We start from the raw sequence: 21,702 nt of genomic DNA, 5'->3' as shown, positions 1-21,702 counted from the left end.
ATGGAAATCATACGAGATGATTCATATTAATAACACCATAAAAAATGCAACCAAATCAAGGAATGAGTTTCAACAACAGTTTGAATCAAGCAGTGATCATATCTCCCATCAGCAGCAGCATGAATGATGATGCACGAGAAAGTATCATGCTTTCTCCGTCTCCGATTGCAAATAGAATGATCCGAGAAGAGCAACATCAACAACCACATGATGAAATTGACGTCCATGATGAATTGGATATTATTCAAAGAGATCTTTCCCTAATTTCTTCTATTGAACCACCTCATAATTTTGGCCAAAATCAAAGAGAAACATTGATGGACAACTTCTTTTCGGAAGAAGAGAAGAAGGCCATATTTAAAAAAGATAAAGCAATTGATTTGTATGCATCACAAGCTCTCGGAAGTGATCGACTCTTGGATATTTGTCAATTGGAATTGATGCAACCAAATCAATTGTCGTGGAAACAAAGTGTCATCAGCTCCATTCTGCAAGATGATGAGTGGAAATACAAGAAACGATAAACCAAAATTCAATTCACACACTTTAGTTTGCATTGATTGATTGAACACCGAGTGTATACTTTGCGTTGAGAAAGTGTGTGAAAAAACTAGAAGCTAGGCCATTTCAAAATAAATTACTTTAATGATACAACATGTTACATGATTGTGTTTAGCAGCATTGTTCGGCTATGTACATCACGACATTGAAAAAGAGTCATGATTGGTTGTGTGAAAACTTGTTTCGAAAACTTGTCAAAATTATCTCTTTCTGTTGACGAGGGCATTAGCCAACTCGTTTTGCAATGCGCTTTGAACCTTACGTTCAGAGCTGCTTTGAGTATTACGGAGAGTACGAGTAATTTCACGAGCCTTATCAAAGTAAACTCCTTGCAATTGATTACGCAAGTAATTCTCCATCTTTTGAATCATGTTACCCATGTTGACAATATGAGTATTGTAGGCATTGTCAAATGTAGTGACTTGATCTTCTTGCTTTTGAACACTTCCGGAAAGATCCAACTGTCCATCTTGAGTGCTCATGCTCAAAATAATGGTTGTTGTGAGCTTGTAAGAAGCTGTTTTAGAGTCTTGTGGTTGAACTTCAACAACGTGAATTGAATCCCAAACACCCTTCTCAACTCCTCTCAAACCAGAACCATCCTTCTTGAAGAGAACAGCAGCAGCAAAACCACCATCCATAATTTCCCACATGTAAACGCTTGCAATACCACCATCATAGTATTGATCACAGTATAATTGGAAGATTTCATTGGCTCTCTTTTCCATTTCTCTCAATTCATCAGGTGGCAAGATACCATCTTCCAAAGGAGGATCATACATGTTCGAGTGTGGGCTTCTGTAACTATCACCATCTCTGTTATAATCACAAATCAAATAATCCTTGCCAGTTTCTGGGCACTTTTTGATCTTCAAAGGACAATCCACGGTCTGTAAAAGATCATCGGTGAGATGTGGAGCCAATTCTGTAACAAAACTCAAGTTGGTCTCTAATTGAGAAGGAGGAAGTCTTCTGAAAAGATCAAGAGCACAATTAAGCTGTTTATCTTCGGATGCCATGATGAAAATGATGATGACGATGATAAATATTTTTGATGATGGCGATGATGATTGAATTAAATTGTGGTGTGCTGATGATGATGGCAACAGAGAGGACAAGCAGCAAAAAAATCACCAAAATATTTTTTTTAAAAAATTTTGAAATCGATTGGACTTGTCCATCACTCGTCAAAAACTTGGATCTATCTTTTCACACACGACCACCAACCAGGGTATGTAATTGTCAATTGTTGTTGGGATGTGTATTATTTCAATTAAATTATTTTGAAATCATCATGAAACAACCAATAAACGATGATTTCTTGTTTAAAGTGGAAACCCTGTTTCCCGCCACACAACGGCTCTAAAAATTTCTTTCAAAAAAAATATTTAAACGAACATTGCGAATTGCATCACCATGACGGAAGAAGGTGCCGGATTTTTTCAAGACTCGTACAATCCAAAGGAAACGAGCAAGATGAGCGGTGAGAAGCCTTCCTCTTGTACTCCACTCACGATCAGACAACTTCTCGGAAATAAAAAGACAAATGAACGATTTCATGTGGACGGAAAGGAATTGGATATTGTTGAAATTTTGGGACAAGTAGTGGCCATTTCCAAGAAGAGTACTTACACTTCCTTCACAGTGGATGATTGTACAGCCTCCATGGAGATTAAAATTTTCGATTCGAGCTTAAAAAACAATGAATTTTTGGCAAAAGAAAGAGAAAATATTCGGTATGTGTTTGCGAGCAATGTTGTTCTCACATTTGTCGGAACTTGTAATTTGGGAAACGATTTAAATCTTCAATTTTTGATGATTCATGGTCGATCACATGATTACGCATTTTCTTAACCCTACATGATTTAGAGAGGGAGATTTTGTAAAATTCTTTGGACACATTAGCGAATGGAAGGAACGATTTAGTTTGAACGCAATCATGGCTCGAGTTGTCACCGATGCAAACGAAATTTATTTCCACATGCTTGAATGCATTCAAGTACATCTTTTCAACACTCAAGGACCTCCTCCAAGTGTTACTGGATCGTCGCGTGGTGATGACATGAACACTTCCATGATGGGCAACGATGCTTATAACTTTGGAGCAAATCCCTCATCTTCTGGGCAAAATGATGTTGCTGTGGCAAGGCTGGAACAGGCCATGGATGAAATTCTTACTGCAGCGTCACAAGTGATAACTCCTCAAAAGAAGAGAACTGGAGTATTGAAATCTGAAATTTTAGATCTTCTCTATGGGCAATATCCTGAAGATCAGTTAGAAGCAGCATTTGACAACCTAGTTCAATCCGGAAAGTTATTTAACACCCTAGATGACGAACATTTTACAATCAACTAAAGAAAATTGCAACAACTTGTGGAAATGCTTGTCGCTCTCCATACTCTACATACAATTAAAGTATGTTGCATGTATGTTTATTTCTTGAAGAACGTGACGAAATGTATTTGTCTTGATCCTTGAGTTTGGATTTCATGCCCTCAATGAAATTACTTTCAATAATTTCCCGCACGATCATTTCAAATGCTTCATAGATATTCACTTGCTCAAAGGTCGATGTTTCAATGTATTTAAGGAATTTCCTATTGCAGAATTGAATGGCCTCTTCTTTTGACACTTTTCTTTGAGTTGGATCAACGTCGGCCTTTTCATGAATCATTTCAACAAATTTTGGAATCAATTCCAGCATTCAGAATGAAATTTTAACATTTCACACAACTACTTACCTTATTACCTACAAGAATGATTGGAATGTTGTGTGGAATATCTTCATTATCTTCTGCATCCTTCACACGCAAAATCTTTTCAAAATGTCTGGTCGTGGCATTGTGAAAAGACTCTCGATCATCCACAGCAAATATGAGAAGAAATCCAAGACATTTGCTGTAATAGATGTCTTCGACAGCACTCATCATTTCCTGTCCACTGTTGTTAATGATTTGAACTGACACTGATTCATCCTCTATTTGAAGGATTTGATAGAAACGTCTCTCATCTGTTGGGTCATACGCTGAAGGTCTGGATGCTGTTGTTATTGCAATTCATTGTTCATGATAGTATTGGTACGTGAAATGATTCCAATGGAGTTGTTTCGAAATGATTCGAATCTATAGAAGAAGAGAATTACTCATTTACTCACCTCTGACCTTCCTTGATTTTGTAAATTCGACACACAGTGAAGCTTTTCCAACACCAGAATCTCCCAACATTCCAATTTTATAGTTCTTTTGCTGTTCATTGATGGTTACTGTTGATTCATCTTCGTGATGTGTTTGAAGACTATTGTTACTGTTGGAATGTTTGTGGCGATGACGATGTGCTTTCTCTTTTGAAGAAGTGGTCTGTTTCTTCTTGTTCTTGTGCTGCTCATGCTTGAGTTTTTTCTTCTTATCAACGGCTTTGTCTTTGGAGGGTGAGGGTGACTTGTGTTTCTCGGTCATTTCTTTTGTTTTAGAGAAATGGTATTTGCAATTAATTTCTGATGGATGAGTGAGATCTCACATGCATGCACGAAACGTCTATGTCACATGTTATACCTTAATGCAAGCCAACATTTATATTAGTTAAAAATGAACATTGTGTACACTTAACAGATTTGGTAATGATGGATGTGATGTTTTTATTTACAAAGAAAGTCGTATTTACAAGGTCTTGCACGTGTTTGACGTTGCCAATTATTTATATAGAAAGTCTTATTTGTGTTTTTCAGAGTTCAGAGATCAATTCAAAAACGTGTTCTCTTTCTTCAGTTTTGCCTTTTCCAAAACAAATTTTCCAACTTTATATTGCTCTGAGCTTTCATATGCTTTCTTGTATTTCCATCCAACGTTAGCTTTGCAATTTACACAGTAAATATCACACACGACATGAAGTCCAGTCATTAGCTGCCGTTCCTCAGATGGACCTGTTGTCACATTGATACTGTGATTTTATCAGTGCAATTCGATGGTGTTGAAAAGTGGTTGCAATTGATTCACATCTCACATCCTATTTTACATGTAATTACTTACGCCTTGTTGAAGAGGTATGCTTTTCCAAAACGTCCATGGAAATGTTTAGATATAATTTCATCATTCATTGAAAGATGTGAGTTGCAGTTAGAGCATACATAGATGGAGGATCCATTCAAATACTTCAAATACAATCTTCCCATTTCTTATATGAGTTCCTTGTTCTTTTCAAATTAATTTCCTAATTACAATATTGTACAATTAAATGATGTAATAATAATTATTTCTAAATCAATCACACCCAAAGTAATTCCGATATTGTTTTCTCTCAATTTTACTCCTCTATTGCAATGAATGAATCATCCGTTAAATATTATTATACGTTCAAATATTTGCAACCGACAATTTTCAAACAAACGTACCTACGATGAAAGCAAGATGAAATTAGTGGTGCTATAATTTGTGGATTTCTCTTGTGCTTGTTTTAATTATTGTTATTGGTGTTGTGTTTTTGAAAGATGATCACTGGTGCGCACAAAACAACAACTCTCAGTGTCGTCTTCGTCGGATCAATAGATGTTTTTGCTCAGAAATATCAAAAAGTTTTTTTAAAATAGATTCAAATGGATATACTCAAAAGATGCCTTAATCTTAAAAAGTTTACAAGTAAAGGTGTTGTATTTTCAAGTCATGATCATCATTGTAAAGTGTTCATTTGTCCTAAAAATTGTTTGAACTCCAAAGGTGTTAGCTTTACAAATTCCTTTTGAAAAAAAATGCAGCAAAATACTTTGGTTCATTCACAGGATTTGACAAATCAACTTGACGCACTCGGAGATGTTGGAAGCAATGGAATACTTTTTGAAAACAATGAAAAAGAAGGGATACAACAGCACAAGATCCATACGGAAGTACCACGCAAAGTATCATTATTTCAAGAATATATTCATCATGCCAATTTGAGAGGATGGTATTTTGTAAAAATTGAAGGAATGAGACCTGGAAGGTCTGTTTTGTCAACGTATGAGTTGTTTTCATTGGAGAGCTTGCCACCTCTAGATTTTAATAATGACTACCGGTTGTTTTTGAGCAAGTACGAGTTGAATGGAAATCATGATGAAAGTATAGAAGCTGCTATAGAGTCAACAGAGGAATTACCAACACTAACATTCAAAGATTTACAACTTGATCCTAGCAGCGTGGACTTGGACGTCGATTTTGAAAAAATACCTTATTCAGTTCTTCAATTATTCCAAAAAGAAAATTCTAAAATGCTGTCCAAGTCTCTAATTTCTCCAACAGGATGTTATTTTCAGCTGTCAAAAGCGATTGGGCCATTGAATTTATATTCAGACTCTGAGGTATTTTTGGTGCCATTTTTTAAGGATGAATATGGGGTGCTGACTTGGTATGCACTGTTTGACAGGTCGCTTCCTGACGACCAAGTTGGTAGCTTCTCAAAGCCTGTCGTAGTTTCAGGTATTCCAAGTTGTAGCGATATTTTGAACATTAATTTAAGAGACTTTGATATTGTTTCACTTCATGTTGAAGAATTTGTTTGGAGAACGTTTATTGAGGGATTCATTTGGAAAGAGCTCCATAAATCGCATGATAAATCAGTGAAGGAGTTACACAATTGTCACTTACGATTGTATGGCATTCAGTGCACGATTTTTCAACACAGATCTAAAATTGTTAAAGAAAGTGAGCAAAGACAAAGAGAACAACAACTAACTAATTTAGATGATACTGATATTGATATTGTTACCAAGCGATAATTTTCAATTTATTAACAATAATCATAGGAAGATTCGAAGACCTCTGCATAGATATAGAGCTAATTCGGTCATGCATTGCATTCCATTTAGTTTATGTGTTTCAAACATTACAAATATGAAATTACTCTAATGAGAACTGATGAGCGAGCTCTTTTGCTTTTTCTAATTGCCCATTTGTTTCAAGATTTTTCCTATGCAAATCTTCACCTTCTTTCATGAGCTGCTCCAACTGATCTCTTCTAGCCTCACTGGATTCCTGCACTGCTGAAATCAACTTATTCACCTTCTCTGATAGCCCTGAAATAAATTCTTCATGAATTAAGGGCAACTGATAAGCCTGCTTACAAGTACAAAGATTGACTTACTGTTCATTAATGCCTCAAGTCTGTCGTTCAACTGATTCAAGCTACGTTTGGCTTCTTTCAAGTTTGAATTGGTAAAGGCTTCAACAGACGACTCTACTGAGGTGGCCTCCTCACCTCCAGAGGCAAGAATCATACCGTCGGAGTTTGAAGTATTTTGACTAATAGGAGGCTGTTCTTCATCTTCCAACACGTCCTCTACAACGCTTGATTCCAAACCACTAGTATTGACGTCATTATTTGTCGAGAATTTTACCTTCTTGACAGACTATTCTCAACTGCTTGTAAATCAATATTCCAACAAGCCTTACTTACAGTTTCTTCCTCTTCAAAATCATTTTCTTCTCGGTTGGGTGCTCTTTTAAGAGGGGAGTTGACCATTTTTTTTTGAGGTTGACTCTTGAATATTTAATCTCTTCAAGCCTTTCTATCAAGCCTCAATGTTACCCAAAACAAATGCTCCATGCGGAATATTTTAATAAAGACCAATGTGCACCAGTTTCAAGAATACTATTTATCACGAGTCATTGACAGCATATACATTAAAAATGTTGAAGTTTTTCCTTCTTCAAATTCATCCATTCCTGATACCAAGATCTATTTCCATACACTTGTCGATTCTCCTCCACACACAATTTGGTATTATGTCCATCCTCCATTTTAGTCAATTGATCCATTGAAATCATGGATCCATTTTTACACGAGGTCATTTCCTTCAAAATATCGGCAAATCCCTTTTGATGTTCCTTCACTCGTTTCTTCCAAATTAATTTCATAACTGTATCCGAAGAGATTGGTAAATTTAAATCACTATAAATAATGTGAACAATTCGAGTTAATTTTTCACTCACTCTATAAAACATGTAATACACGAGACCATGAGCCTGTACACCAATATCTTGAGGAATGTTATCTTGTTGTTCAAATTCTGCTGAGTGGGCTAAAAACATGTACATGTCAATGAGAGGATCGTAAATGGCAGTATATGAATAAGACATTTGTCGTGTTTTTAACATGAATAAGAGATCCAATGCATTGGAGGCAAATTGTAGTGCATAGGGTGGATTTTCAACTGAATAGGGAGGTTGTTTTGCTGGAGGAATGTGTCGAGAGAGAATATGTTGTTTGGTATTTGCCATCTTGTCAAATTTTTTGGCAAATTCAGTATTACAATAACAATTCCACACAACATCCAATGAGAAGGGAATATGGAGTACCATCTTGGCCAGTTTCATCCCTTTCATATTTTCAGAACCAAAGACGTAGGGAGTTTTGGAAATGTACGCATGGCATAGATAAGGCGAAGTTGTGTTATAAATTAATTCCCAATCAGGAGTGTCATCTGCCACATTGAATCCAAAATAAATGTAATCATCGGTAATGATTCGATCTTTGAGATCATTGGGTTTCCATCTCATATCTCCTTTGAATCCTTTGGAAATGTCGACAGCAATGGATCGAGTGTAGCTTTCACCTTTTTCTTTGAGAAACTTCATCAACTGGTCACTTCTTACAAATCTAGGAAATTGATCCAACTTTAAATCCAAGTTCACGTTGAAGAGAGCTTGTCCAAATAATTTTTCTGGATCGAGTTGTGTGAAAACTAAATTACACATGGTATGAAAATAACTTTCTTTTCTTGGAGCATTCATGAAATGAATCGAAGAAGGAGAAGTGACTGGACTTGAGGTTCGATTGGAATTGCCATTCCCATTCGATGCCGAGGTCGAAGAAGAACCATCAGAATTCGATGACGAAGTGTCACTATATCCTCCCAAACTTGAAAAATGTTCGACATGTTCGAACACTTCATTCCAATAGTGAAGGATACTTCTTTGAGTAGCTCCCAAATTCAATTCCTTGTCACACCCAATGTGAATGTAATTTTCAACAATAGTTTTGGCACTATCAAATAATAATTTCACATTCTTTCGCGCCAATTTTACATTCGAACCATTTCTTAAGGAAGCTTGAGAAAAAATTTGAAAGGATAATGGAGACGATGCTGACTGAGGAGAAGAAGCTGACACTCCCGAGAAGGAGTTTTGGCTACTTGACGTGGTCAGTTGTTGTTGCTGTGGTGACGGAACTTCTGTACTTTCCATAAAAGTCAAAGACGAATGTTGTTGTTGTTGTTGTTGGATTAACAACTGGTCCAGTGTAATCTTTTCATTCGTTGGAGATGAAGCGTTCACGTCGGTATTATTTTGATTATTATTTTCCATACCACTCGTGGGACGTAATGTCGAATGGTTATTCAACACCACCAGTGGCGTGATGGCATTCGAGGTCTTTCTCACTCCTTCAATGATGACACACGACATGGTCGAAACAGAGGATGATGAAGAAGCTTGTTTTCCATAATGATGAGGAGAGGTTGTGGTGGTTGGTGAAGAGTTGTTTTCAGTCGACACCGAATTCAAGGATGTCAAAAATAAATTTTGATGATTATTGGTGTTCATCAAATTATTATTACCACCAGAAGATAGATTATTCATCCATCCTCCCATTTCCTTGATACTCTTGTCGTAGTCTGATTTGTATTGTTCGACGAGATTGAGAAATTCAATGGATTCTTCGTGGCGACATAATTTGAGAAAATCACAAAATGTTTTTCGAAAATCTTTGCATTTCATGGCTTCTGAATAGATGATCATGTAGGTGGAAGGATCAAAGGATGATGCTTTGGTGGATTTTGAGGATGATGTTTTACGACCCGAGGAAGGCTTGGAAGAATTTTGATCAACGGAATCAAAATTTTGACAAGTGGCATTTGATCGTCCATTCATGTTGTTTTGATCAAAATCTTCGGGAGTGGATGGAGAAATCATATCATCCATGGTTGTATCTGAAGATCCTTGTGGTGGTTTTTGAGAAGAGTGTTGTGATATCATGAGACGATGGATTTTTCTTGAATGGAAAGTTTAAGCTTGAACAGGAGCAAAGTGGGAAGGATTGTGGTGTGTCTCGAGAGGAAGGGTGTGCTTGTGCTTTTTGTTTTTTTGTTAAGATTGATCTGTTCATGAGTTGTTTTTGATATTTGACATCTGACACGAAACACTGTTTTCAGTTTTAAAATACCAAGATGTCAAAAAAACGAAATTGGAAGATGTATGCAGCAAGATCTCTTTTCGTACTAATTGCTCTAGTCATGTGGTTGGTCCTCTTCCTCACACAGCAAACACACTTCAAAATTCAATTTCCAATTCAAAAGACTAAACAGCTATTCATTCTGAAGTCAAGACGAACAACTTCATGGACACAGATGTTTCTATCTTATCAATCATCTCATTTGAACCTATTCCTTCGAAATGAGACGGTTGTTAGTCACTTGTCAAAGATTTTGGTTATTAATGAATCATTTTGAATCATAAAAAAAAATTAATAAAATAACCTTAAATTTTTTTACAAGAAATAAAATCGTAGTCCACAGCGAGGAGCGTTCAAAGTTTGAAAAATTAATTTGGAATTTTCGAAAATCCGTCATCCGGTCTCCTAATCGGAAGCACTTTCTCGGAGTTGTTTTAAATATTTTTTGAAAAAAAATCTTTTAAAAATCATCAAGCGTTTTCTGTCTTATCTTCATCGTTTGACTCTAGAATATTGTAGTTATAGAAATTGACTCGGAGTAGTAATTATTGGATTTTACAACATTTAAAAACGTAACTGAATAGCTCAACAAGAAAATGCCAATTTCATCAAAGGATGATGATCACCATCATCATCACGGAGAAGACTCCAACCATGCTTATCCATTTGATCAGGATTACCGAGATGAAAATCATCATCATCACCACTATCAAACTCATAACAATGTAAAAATTGATGAGAACGATGATTATTCCGGAACAGTAAATCCAATCCATGAAACTGTTATTCCATCTGTTGAAAGTACTGATCCTGTTAAGGCTGAAGCAGTTATTGCCGATTTTTCTCCTCCTTCTCCTCAACAACGATCCTTATTAAGAAAAATATTTATTTTCATTGATTACCCAATTTCTACTTGGTTCATCATGATACAAGAGTTATGCGAGAGATTTGCTTTTTACGGATTTAAGACCATCTTGTCTTTATATTTATTGAATTTTATGGGTTATAGTGAAGACGTATCAACGACTATTATTCATACTTTCATCTTTTTTGCTTATTGTAAGTATAAATACGCACACATTAGAAATTTTAATTGAAAAACCTTATCCATGAAATAGTCACGCCGTTACTCGGAGGCTTTGTTGCTGATGCATTGATTGGAAAATATTGGACCATTCTAATTTTTAGTTGTAAGTAATAGTTCATTGAATGTAAATTTGAAATCCAGAAACGAATTTCAATGACAATAGTGATTTATTGTGCTGGCCAGATTATTGTGTGTGTGACCGCCATTGAGGGAGTCACTGGAATTCCTCCTCAAGGGTGGGGAATTGGTTTGGGCTTGTTTTTGGTTGGATTAGGAACAGGTAAGTTCGTACAGTTCTTTTGCAATTTTTGGTGATTGACCAACCAGTGAAATATTAAAAGGTGCTATCAAGTCAAACGTTTCAACATTTGGTGGTGACCAATTTAGAGAAGATCAAGAAGAATTAATTTCCTCCTTCTTTGCCATCTTTTATTTTTCTATTAATCTTGGAAGTACAGTAAGCTCATTTGTGACACCAATTATTCGAACAGAATTTAATTATGCTGTTGCTTTTGGAGTACCAGCAGTGTTATTGATTATTGCAACTATAGTTTTCTCTATTGGAAAATGTTGGTACAGGACCACAAAACCAACTGGACTTGTGAAAAATCCAATTTTAAAATTTCTCCATGTTTTGTTTGTAGCACTGTTTCGTAGAGGTGGAGGAAATGATGAAAGCTCTCCAATCCGAAGAGATGAATCTGTTGCATCATCATTAGGTTCAAGTCCAAGTAATAATCAATTAGAATTTACTTCTGAAAATGCTACTACTTCAACAACAACTCAACAAGAAGATGAAGATGAAAGGCATTGGATTGATCGAGCACGTTCGAGATTTTCACATAAGGAAGTTTATGATGCCAAGTGTGTTTGGAGAGTTTGCATTACACTACTTCCAATTACTGTTTTTTGGAGCTTGTTTGATCAACACTCTTCAAGATTTGTGTACCAGGCAGAAATGATGAATAGAAAAATTGGAAGTTTTGAATTGGGAAGCGACCAAATTACCACACTCAATCCGATTTTGGTGATTGGTTTAGTGATTGTGTTCGATCGATTTGTGTATAAGGGTATTAATTTCTTCGTAAGTAGTAGTAGTAGTAGCTCTTAACTCGATCATTGATTTGCGTGAATCATCCACACTTTTATTAGTATACATTAACACCTCTAAGAAAAATAGGTTTAGGAATGATCATTGCATCCTTCTCATTTATTTGTGCAGGTATTTTAGAGGTATTCGTTCAAATGTATCCACACAAGGTTCATGTCGCATGGCAAATTCCTCAATATGTATTCTTGAGCATTGGTGAAATTTTTGTTTCTGTCACAGGACTTGCTTTTGCTTATCAAGAATCACCAAAAGAAATGAAATCTCTCATGCAGGCTTACTACTTGCTGACTGTATCCGTTGGAAATGTTATTGTGGTGATTGTTGCCAGTATTCCTATAGAAAAAACTCCAATGAAACAAGTTTACGAGTTCTTGTTCTTTGCCTTACTTATGCTTGGAGGATTAGTTTTTCATTTGGTGATGGCCAACATGTACAAATATAGAGCAAAGATAGGTGTTGGAACAAAGCTTGAGAATGAAACAAAGGAAAAAGCCATCTCCACTGCGACGGTAAAATATCAAGCAGACCAGACAGAGGCATAACAGTATTTTGTAATATACATCTTCCCACTAAATTATTACCGATTTTATTGTCAATATTATTTCTTTGTATCTGCTATACTTGAGATATCAGATTAGGTTGCTTAATAACATGCTGGTGATCCCAATTTTCTTGGGTCAGTAGCCGGTAAAATGATTCTATTTCCCTCTTCATCTTTTGTGACATGAACAACTTGACAGCATCCAATAGTATGACCATCAGGTAAAATTTGAACTTTTTCAAATACATGTCCTTTTTCTTGCAAACTGCTCACCACTTGCTTATTGAATCCTTCTTCAATTTTTACAACAGAAGAGCCTGGTTGAGCATGAACACGTGGAAGTTCAACTGCCAATGCTGGATTTACACCAAACTTGTCAATGGAAAAGAATACTTCCATAATTGCACTGATGATAGTAGGGCCTCCACTAGCTCCAATGACATATTTCACGGTCATATCCTTCTTGTCAAGGAAAATTGTTGGAGACATGGAGCTGAGGGGTCTTTTACCAGGAGCAATGGCATTAGCGACGGATGGTGGAAGACCGAATTGGTTGGGTTTGTTTGGATCTACAGTAAAGTCATTCATCTGATTGTTGAACACCACACCTGTTGATAAGCTGGCCACCTTACTTCCAAAATTGTGGTTCACTGTTGTGGTCATTCCCACTGCATTACCTTCATCGTCAACAATTGAAAAATGAGAAGTTCCCTTATCTCTTATTGGTGCATACGTGTCTGGGAAATAGTGTACCCAAGGAAACGTCCTGGCTGGAGAGACAGCTTCAGTGGAAATTTCTTCAGCGTATTTGTCGCTCAACAGTTGGTCCATGATATACTTGGTCACATTTTCTTTAGGTAAAAAGTTGACGTCTCCCAATGTAGAACGATGGCCAAAACCAAATTTCAAAGCCTCAAGCATGTAGTGGCATCTGAGGGCAATAGGTGCATTTTGGAAAGTGTTTGCAAGATCTAAATTCTTCAAAATGCTCAAAATAAATCGAATGACAGGGCCAGAAGATGGTGGAGGTGGCAGAATGACCTTGTAATCCTCAAATTCTAACATCATATCGTTCAAGGAAATGATGGAATTTCTGTCAGAGAATGGTCTCAGCGGTTTGTAATTTTTCAAGTCGTCCAATGTTATAATTCCTCCCTCTTGTTGAATTTCCTCCACAATTTTCTCGGCCAGTGGTCCTTCATAAAGTACGTTAGGTCCGTTATTGGCAATAAGTTCCAACGTGTTAGCATACTCTGGTCTTTTGATTGTTTCTCCTTCTTTGAATACACGTCGAACTCCGTTTGCATCTACAGTGGTAAATTGTTTTAGTGTTGGATATTTGAGAATGTCATCTTGGGAAAGTCTCAAGGCCAGTAGTGGCTCCACAGTCCATCCATTTCTTGCAATGTCAATCACATCTGTGAATAGATCTTTCCAAGGAAGTTTGCCATAAGCTGAGTGTGCCATATAAAGTCCTTTAACTTCACCGTAAATTGCAATTGCCTTTCCTCCAGTGACACTTTCTTCATTATTATTGACATACATATCTTGAGAAGCAGCGCTTGCAGCTGTTTCTCTAGCATCAATGAAATCAATAGTTTTCGTTTGATTAATGAAAATATTAATAAATCCACCTCCGCCAATTCCACTTGCAAACGGTCTCGTCACACCCAAGCACAAAGCAACAACAACCGTTGCATCCACTGCATTGCCTCCTTTTTCTTTAATTATCTTTAATCCCATGTTTGAGCAAATAGAACTGTCGCTAGCGACAGCAGCATGTTTTCCAATGAGCTGTACTGGAGGTCTATTTTGTGTACCTCTCATCCCTAAATAATACAGGCCTATTCCGATTCCGAAAATACAAATAAATGCTATTATAAAAATCGGACAAGAAATGTTACAGATATGAAATATTAGTTTTTGTGTTTTTGTTCCCTTCACTTTGTAAATGGGTTGTTTTTCCAGAGTTGACAAATCACTGGAGCTTGACACGTTGCTATGATATCCTGGTACTCCTACAGGATTAGAGAATCCCTTTTCCAAGTCTTCCCTCTCCTCCATAGTCCTTGGAGAAACCATCCTTCTTGTGAGCTTGGATTTCCCATTTTGACGGCTTGGATCCGATTCTTGATATGTAGAAGGTGATATGACTTTGTCTTCCTCTTCTAAACTCTTAGGACCTATCAGTGGTGTTCCTTCTGCCATTTGTAAAACCAATAATTGTTACAGAATGTTGTATTTGTTCGTAAAAGATGATTCTACGATTGCAATAATAATTTAAAAACGTGTTGTTGTTGTTGTTGTTTGGGGATCATAAAATTTAAAGAACTCTCCAAAACTGTTACTGATCCTATGCTTCAAAAATTAGTGATTGTATTTTGGGTGATGAGTTAGTGCTCTATTCCAATAATATTGGTTTTCTTCTTCCGATGGTCAAGGTGAATATCCATGAAGAGAAAGAGAGACTTGGGTAGAAGATGATATTTTTTAAAACGCATGGATGAGGCGGAAAAATCTCACGACCAAATCCAGCAACAATTTCACTGGGTTACGAAACGCAGTGCACAACGGAATTGGCACTCGACGGTAAAACCTCACCTCGTATGAAGAGAATCATTAGAAGCAAAGTCATGGATGGTTGTATCAAAAATAACAACAACTAACTTGTTGATGAGGAAGCAAGATGTTTTATGATCATTTCGTTTATCGGTGCTTGAAAGCATTCATTAAGGTGTTCCATTCCTCAGAATCCAAATGAGTGGGATCCTTCACAGAGTGATTGAGAATAAAGCTCATATTGGATTTGAGTCCATTTCTTGCATGGTCATCCTCATCTGTTGGTGAAACATTAGTATGAGATTTCATTTTGTGTGGTTTGGAAATTTTGTGAGAGGAAGACTCTAAAGTTGCACTACTGCAACCAGATTTGAGCTCCCTGTATTGAGTGGGTAAAGTGGTGTAATGAGAGTGTTGGATACTTTCTGGATAGGTGGATGAAATTGAGGGCAATATAATTGGTGAATGTTCTTCATGTTCTTCTCTAGGAATATAATGTGCTGGTGGTGGATTGAGCGCTGAGGAATATGAATGTTGTTGAGGGCAAGAGTTTAAGGAAGAATCTATATTGGATGGAGAAGCTCTCATTTTGGTTGAGGAAGCGAACGTTGCTGCAAACATGTTATTCAGAGGGTTTTCAAAGAACATGCCAGAGGGTGGAGTGTTAACAAATTTAGGAAGGGAATATTTGGGGTTTTCCATGATTTGTGGTGCTTGGTTGGTCATGGTTCCTTGATTCGAGAAGGAAGACATGCGTGTAGATTCTGTAACTTGATCGTTTGAGTAGAAGGAATGGCTTGTTGATGAAGGAATGTTACGATGCGAATGATATTGAGGTTGATGATAAGATGGGTGTTGCTCACAAGGTGGATATGACCCTCTAGAAAACCTTACATTGTAGTTCATGCCTTCACCTCCATCATAACTATTATTGGTAAATGAAGTTGCATCATGTTTGTTCATTTCATGCGAAAGCATGGCAGAAGGAGATGTCAAAGTCGAATTGTTGACAAGACCACCACCCTGCATGCTCATTAATGAAGGATCTTGTTGCGATTGAATACGGTCAGAATACGAATAATAATTATTACTTGTGGAATGGTGAGATTCGTTTCGATGTAATTGCATGTTGGGCATAGGTTGTTGTTGTGCTGCCTGGTACGAGGAAGGAGGTGGTGTTTGCGAGGGCGATGTAGTTTTACTATTACTTCCTTTTTTACCTGATGATGAAACTGTTGTTGAAGTAGTAGCCGAGGATGATGTATTTACATTGTTCAAAGCTTGTGATGCTGCTGTTGTGGGCCATTTATCCATTTTCAACGAATCTCTCATCTCGTAGAACCTTCGTTTCAACGTTGATAAGCTCACCCCGAGGAAGCTTGCAGCTTGCCGTTGTGTCAAATGAAAAACTTTTCGAATTTGTTCTTCATCAATGCGAACAAAATTACTTCGGTGGTCATCATTGGCTCTCAGCATTGGATCCTCCAACATGTGGAATTTGATATTAGTCGTTGTTGTTGAAGATGATGATGATTTGGGTATTGTTGTTGTTGGTACATGTGCGTGGTGATTGGAAGTTGTATTGGTAGCAGCAGCATGTATGGACGTTACTTCGGATGCAAGCTTTTGAGGAGAATTTGAGCTAGTTTCGTTATTATTATTATTATTGTTATCAATAGGAGGAGGAGTTGTTGTTCTTGTTGATGTAATATTATTGTTCATCGTCTTGGAGCGAGAAAGTCTCTTTTTTGCAACGTTGTGGCTCGAATCTTGTTGTTGCGTAGTTTTGGTAGTTTGTTTCGGTACAATTTCTGCTTGATCTGGTGGACGGGGCTAAATGAGTCAAGGAGGTATCACCATGCAAAATTGGTGCGCTCAGAACAACCTTGTAGAATGAGGAGGAACAGGGGGTTGACGAGCTTGAATCTGTTGTTGTAGCAGTAGTAGTGGTAGTATTAGGTTGATGCGAACCTCCATATTGATGAAACTTTACATGGAAAGAGTGATTACCACTCTTGGAAATACTGGAAGAGGATGAAGTAGGGTTGTGTTCTGCTGATGCATGTGCAGAATGATCTAGTTGTTGCTGTTGATAACGAGGAGGTTGATCAACAGATGGTGCATAACACATGATCGATCTTCGAGCACCATTGGTTGTACCGTTTGAATTCGGCATTCTACCATTCCATGAGTTGGTCTGTGTCATTGATGAGTCGCTGTTGCTTAAAGAGTTCCCAAAGCGATGTATGTGCTGTTCTTGCGCGCTTAAATACCTCGTCCCGCTTGGATGAGGAACTTCTAGATGATCCGAATAATGATGATAATACTTATGTAGGTCGTTTCCTTCTTCTTCTTCTCTCTGTTGTCGTGTAGCATGTAAATCTGAACAGAGAGCAACTCGAATGGGGAGCGATCGTTACAGTAGTTGTGGTCGTGTGTGGGATGTTTTGTTTGAGGGTGGTTGTTGTTATTGTTGCTGCCATACAAGTCGCTCGATTCTACCTTATCCATGATCGTCGATACAGCGGGTGAATTTTCTACGAGAGCTTGTTCTTTCGTAACATTTACTGGAAAAGGTACGGTGTGATGACGGCTACTTTTGGAAGCGAACCTCCCGTGATCGGTTATTGGAACAACACCCACATGCTGTCCAAGATGTGCATCTGATGGCTCATTGTATACAGGTGCGTTCATCATCTTCCTCTCTTCCATAATGTTGTAATGACCACCACCACCATGTGTAGTTTCCAAGGAAGAGGTCTTACGATCAGCATGTCGATGCTGCAACATTGTCTGCATTTGAATTTCAGATGTATGATCGTACATTATGGAACGAGCTCGTTCCTCATGAGAAAACGGTGAAACAGTAATAAGGTCATCCTTAGCAAGGTCATTGGAGACATAAATGGGTGATGAAACGTGCGGATGTTCTTTCGTAACATTAGTACTTGATGGTCTTCACGTTCGCACGCTGTTGTTGCATTTGGGACATGGATCGAGTTCATACATGCATGAGGGGATATCTGTTCATCATGTATTACATGGTTGTTGAGTGGTGGAAGAAGGTGTAAATCATTGTTTCCAATACAACCATGATTGGTATTGTTGAAAGAAACCTTGTATTGCAATTCGTGCGAAGTATGAGAATTACCTGGAAAGGTACATGTTGCCAAGTGTCGATTCGAAACTGGTTTTCGAGTCAAGTCATCTGTTGAATTTAAAGACATGATGATGATACTATTCATGTTTGAGCTTTCAACTATACATGTACCACATGTAACATAGAGTTGGGAAAAGAGAATAGCCGAGGGAAGTGTCCTGTACAAGCTCGTGCTGTTCGTGTGTTCTGAAAAGAAAAAACTTCTTCTTCGAACGAGTGGGAATATTTGTCAATAAAGTGGTGTCTATCTACACGAACGATGATTCAGGTCTCCTTGTTGTTGCACGCTCGAGTAACTCCAAGGTTGGGGTTGAAGGCAACAAGTTGTGAATGGAAGGAGTGAGCTTGTTGTCGTTTAGCAACTTTTTTAAAGTATATGGACGAAGAGAAAGATTAGCCGCCGAGAGTGTTTCACAACATGTCAAATACAACCCACCCTACACCCGCCTCTTCGCATGTTTCTGAACACCGAAAGTGTTCAGAGTGACCTATCATGGCAACCATTTGCATTAGGAGGGTGGGATACGAAACAAAATCGTGTACAGCTTGTTGCACGCAGTCTCGAACACCAAAGGTCTCCAAAAGACCACGCAAAGCCTCCCGTTTTGTTAATCCGATTTGGTCATGATGAAATTCATGGCATCGCACGTTGAAGGTCTCTAAATCAATTACTCCATCACCAATTTAAATAATAATTAAAATAAATTAAATTTATTGATTGTTGCAAGGATTTTTTAACGTTTTAAATTTATCAGCAAAAACTGCAAATCCTTTTCCCGCATTATTTATAAACGAATAAACACAATCTAAACTTTCACGCAGTGCTTGAATTTGCTGTTTCATCTCTGCATTTTCTTTTCGCAACCTCTCAAGCTCATATGCAATCACATCGTTGTTCAAGTTCGGTATCGGAGGAGGAGACGATGGTTGTTGTTCAAACATCTCTTCAATTTCCGCAAAATCATCAGTAATATCTACAGTGCTTGATGATGATTGGGATCTAATGTTGTTAATTGAAAGACAATGAAGACATCAACATACTTACACTGCAAAACTTTGGACATCATCGCAAGATATTTCGCTAATTTTTCGTTTGGGAGGTTGATTGTTGCATTTGGGTTGAATGTGATCTTTGATTTGTCCTACAATCGCGGAAAGGAATTGGGGACCGTTTAGACCGGTAGTTTCTTGTGCTGCTTTGGCTACGTGTGTCCATTTTGAATTGGAAGATGGTTTCAAGGATGCATCATTTTTGAACTGCGTCTTCTCTTGTTTTTTCTTTCATTCTCTTCTCGCTGAGCTGTTGCTGCTTCCTTTTTGCGTTTTTTTTTGACTGAACAGTCCTCTTTAGTACAACTTCCATCGCAGGGCGGGTTTGTACACTTTGCTCGGTTGTGGCCTTTCTGATGGCATCCGCTGCAATAGCAAGAATAGGAATTGTTAGTTGTGTTAGGTGTAGAGGGAGTAAAATTATAAACAAACGTAGATTGTTGAGAATTTGAAAAAGGTGGTACTTGAGAATTGTTCATTGGTGTATTACTGGTGTTGCTTTGCGTAAATGTTGTTGATTGTTTTTGAGGTGTGTTTGTTGGATATATAATTTGATTGTCAATGGCTGGATAAACATTCAAACCACCAAAGTCAGTAACAAATGCTACTTGTGATTGAGTGGCCATTTTTTTTTAGATTTTATTAAATTTTGATTTTTAGTTTAACGGTTGTTTATGGCGCCACTTTGTGAAAAATTCACATGACAACACACGAAAGTAGAAGCAAACCAAGGAAGCGAGTTGTGGTTGGTTACTACCACAGCAAGAAGGTAATGGTGGCAGGCCTGAAAATATTCTCTTTCAGACAGGTTGCAAAAGCTTGGGGATGCTCACCAAGCACTGTGTTTTATTGGAAAAACAGAATTGAAGAAAACGTGCAAGCTAATGTTGGTGGTGTTCGTCAATTCAAGTATGATTTAAAGGACGTGGTAAAGGCAGTACTTATTGTGAACAAAGTGTCAATGGTAAAACCATTGTCTACACTGGATGAATATGTAAATGAATTACAAAAACATGGTTACGATTACAGCACCACATGGGTGAGTCGAGTGTTGAAGCAACTAGGTAATTCTTTCAAGAATGCTTGTTATAAGAGCAGATTGAAATATACACCAGAAAACATCACAAAGTACATCCATTACGTTTGTGGTATGGCAGAGCTTCTTGAAAAAGTGCCGGTGTATCGTCTGAAATTCCTTGATGAAAGTAGTTTCGTGAGCAGAAATTTGTATCGGAAAAGAGGAGTTGCTCCTATTGGTTGTAGATTGATAGTTGTGAACAACACAAAGCCATTAGATTATTCGTGTAGTCGTTGCTTGTTTTGTTGTAGTTTTCTTGCCATGTCTCGTTTTGTGATGGTCTCTTCTCTCTTGTTTTGTAATTCTCTGCTTCACATCTCACGTTTTGTCAGTAAAATGGCCCGCGCTTCTTGTTTTGTGATGGTCTCTTCTCTGCACATGCTTGTTTTGTGAGTTTCACAGGTCACACGTTCTGTTTTTGTGCTCGTAATGTTGGCGCTGTCAACATTTATATTTCTTACATGCTCGTCATTACTTTTTCTGTGCACGTCAAACGAAAAATTTCCTTTGCTAGAGGCTTGTGTGGTCTTTTGGAGACCTTTGGTGTTCGAGACTGCGTGCAACAAGCTGTAATTGGAAAATGACAAGGCCAAAATGAAACAGACATTTTGTAAAGATGATGCGAACTGGCTTTCGTTATCTCCCAACATTTGTAGAGTGTTGATTGTAATGATCCAAGATGCTCTGATGTGAACTGAACCAAGCCATTCGTAATCATGAATTGTCGCTCTCTCGTTCAGATTGAGTTGAAATTTGAAAGCTCAAACAGGCACCGCTGAGTTTGTACTCACGCATCGTGAAACCATAGTAGAAAAACTGAACACTCAAAAGGAAAGATATCCGTGGTATAATAGCAATGTAAAAGTTTCTAAAAGAGCCAAAAGCGAAAAGTGAATCACATTGCCAAAGCAACAACACTATTCACACACACATGACTGCTGCTTACTTCTCTCAAACTGACGTGCCAGCCAGTGTTGAAGAGCTTCTGTTATCATTAGTCAGTCTTATTTCATGGATGGATGGTGCAATATCGTCTTGAACCATGCAAGAACGAGATTCTCAAGCCATTCACCATGAATGTTTTCGTTGCTTTTTAGAGTAAGAGAGAATATTGTTATCCAATAAAACTAGCTTGGCAGTTGCATGTCTTGTTTTGTGAAAAAATCTTTGCATCTTGGAACTACATTGTTACGCATCACACGATTTACAGGAAATGCAGTGTTACAGTGGAATGTTCATGCTGGCTTAATTGGTGTTGATCTGATACAATCACACGTACCCTCATTTTCCAACCAATGTCGAAAGCTCCTCGCTTAAACTTGATGATCTTTTGAAACAACTGAAGAGAGTGCAACAATT

The 21,702-nt window shown here is 37.6% G+C and overlaps 12 protein-coding genes across 12 annotated transcripts; 4 read left to right on the top strand and 8 right to left on the bottom strand.

Moving 5' to 3' along the window:
• Positions 1-44: 44 nt before the first annotated feature.
• Positions 45-524, top strand: C9374_007442 (uncharacterized protein; the record flags this gene model as incomplete). Its single annotated transcript, XM_044697408.1, has 1 exon — positions 45-524. One exon carries the CDS (start codon positions 45-47, stop codon positions 522-524), a length of 480 nt encoding a protein of 159 aa, XP_044546565.1.
• Positions 525-761: 237 nt separating this feature from the next.
• C9374_007441 (uncharacterized protein) lies at positions 762-1,580 on the bottom strand (the record flags this gene model as incomplete). Its single annotated transcript, XM_044697407.1, has 1 exon — positions 762-1,580. The coding sequence occupies one exon, from the start codon at positions 1,578-1,580 to the stop codon at positions 762-764; it is 819 nt and encodes a 272-aa protein (XP_044546564.1).
• Positions 1,581-1,977: 397 nt separating this feature from the next.
• On the top strand, positions 1,978-2,917 carry C9374_007440 (uncharacterized protein; the record flags this gene model as incomplete). Its single annotated transcript, XM_044697406.1, has 2 exons — positions 1,978-2,297; positions 2,431-2,917. 2 exons carry the CDS (start codon positions 1,978-1,980, stop codon positions 2,915-2,917), a joined length of 807 nt encoding a protein of 268 aa, XP_044546563.1.
• Positions 2,918-2,972: 55 nt separating this feature from the next.
• On the bottom strand, positions 2,973-4,017 carry C9374_007439 (uncharacterized protein; the record flags this gene model as incomplete). The annotated part of the gene is made up of 3 exons (XM_044697404.1): positions 2,973-3,221; positions 3,304-3,602; positions 3,717-4,017. The coding sequence occupies 3 exons, from the start codon at positions 4,015-4,017 to the stop codon at positions 2,973-2,975; spliced, it is 849 nt and encodes a 282-aa protein (XP_044546562.1).
• Positions 4,018-4,296: 279 nt separating this feature from the next.
• On the bottom strand, positions 4,297-4,730 carry C9374_007438 (uncharacterized protein; the record flags this gene model as incomplete). Its single annotated transcript, XM_044697403.1, has 2 exons — positions 4,297-4,498; positions 4,588-4,730. 2 exons carry the CDS (start codon positions 4,728-4,730, stop codon positions 4,297-4,299), a joined length of 345 nt encoding a protein of 114 aa, XP_044546561.1.
• A 573-nt stretch (positions 4,731-5,303) lies between these two features.
• Positions 5,304-6,305, top strand: C9374_007437 (uncharacterized protein; the record flags this gene model as incomplete). The annotated part of the gene is made up of 1 exon (XM_044697402.1): positions 5,304-6,305. The coding sequence occupies one exon, from the start codon at positions 5,304-5,306 to the stop codon at positions 6,303-6,305; it is 1,002 nt and encodes a 333-aa protein (XP_044546560.1).
• Positions 6,306-6,426: 121 nt separating this feature from the next.
• C9374_007436 (uncharacterized protein) lies at positions 6,427-7,048 on the bottom strand (the record flags this gene model as incomplete). The annotated part of the gene is made up of 3 exons (XM_044697401.1): positions 6,427-6,602; positions 6,671-6,935; positions 6,983-7,048. The coding sequence occupies 3 exons, from the start codon at positions 7,046-7,048 to the stop codon at positions 6,427-6,429; spliced, it is 507 nt and encodes a 168-aa protein (XP_044546559.1).
• Positions 7,049-7,209: 161 nt separating this feature from the next.
• C9374_007435 (uncharacterized protein) lies at positions 7,210-9,561 on the bottom strand (the record flags this gene model as incomplete). The annotated part of the gene is made up of 1 exon (XM_044697400.1): positions 7,210-9,561. One exon carries the CDS (start codon positions 9,559-9,561, stop codon positions 7,210-7,212), a length of 2,352 nt encoding a protein of 783 aa, XP_044546558.1.
• A 792-nt stretch (positions 9,562-10,353) lies between these two features.
• On the top strand, positions 10,354-12,497 carry C9374_007434 (uncharacterized protein; the record flags this gene model as incomplete). Its single annotated transcript, XM_044697399.1, has 5 exons — positions 10,354-10,816; positions 10,876-10,947; positions 11,008-11,124; positions 11,186-11,928; positions 11,997-12,497. 5 exons carry the CDS (start codon positions 10,354-10,356, stop codon positions 12,495-12,497), a joined length of 1,896 nt encoding a protein of 631 aa, XP_044546557.1.
• A 101-nt stretch (positions 12,498-12,598) lies between these two features.
• On the bottom strand, positions 12,599-14,704 carry C9374_007433 (uncharacterized protein; the record flags this gene model as incomplete). The annotated part of the gene is made up of 1 exon (XM_044697398.1): positions 12,599-14,704. One exon carries the CDS (start codon positions 14,702-14,704, stop codon positions 12,599-12,601), a length of 2,106 nt encoding a protein of 701 aa, XP_044546556.1.
• Positions 14,705-15,202: 498 nt separating this feature from the next.
• On the bottom strand, positions 15,203-17,261 carry C9374_007432 (uncharacterized protein; the record flags this gene model as incomplete). Its single annotated transcript, XM_044697397.1, has 2 exons — positions 15,203-16,888; positions 16,941-17,261. The coding sequence occupies 2 exons, from the start codon at positions 17,259-17,261 to the stop codon at positions 15,203-15,205; spliced, it is 2,007 nt and encodes a 668-aa protein (XP_044546555.1).
• A 1,665-nt stretch (positions 17,262-18,926) lies between these two features.
• C9374_007431 (uncharacterized protein) lies at positions 18,927-19,891 on the bottom strand (the record flags this gene model as incomplete). Its single annotated transcript, XM_044697396.1, has 3 exons — positions 18,927-19,215; positions 19,261-19,417; positions 19,474-19,891. 3 exons carry the CDS (start codon positions 19,889-19,891, stop codon positions 18,927-18,929), a joined length of 864 nt encoding a protein of 287 aa, XP_044546554.1.
• Positions 19,892-21,702: the final 1,811 nt, after the last annotated feature.

This window comes from Naegleria lovaniensis (assembly GCF_003324165.1).
Source record: "Naegleria lovaniensis strain ATCC 30569 chromosome Unknown tig029, whole genome shotgun sequence".
Taxonomy (NCBI): domain Eukaryota; phylum Heterolobosea; class Eutetramitea; order Acrasida; family Naegleriidae; genus Naegleria; species Naegleria lovaniensis.
This window is presented reverse-complemented; position numbering and strand designations above follow the sequence as displayed.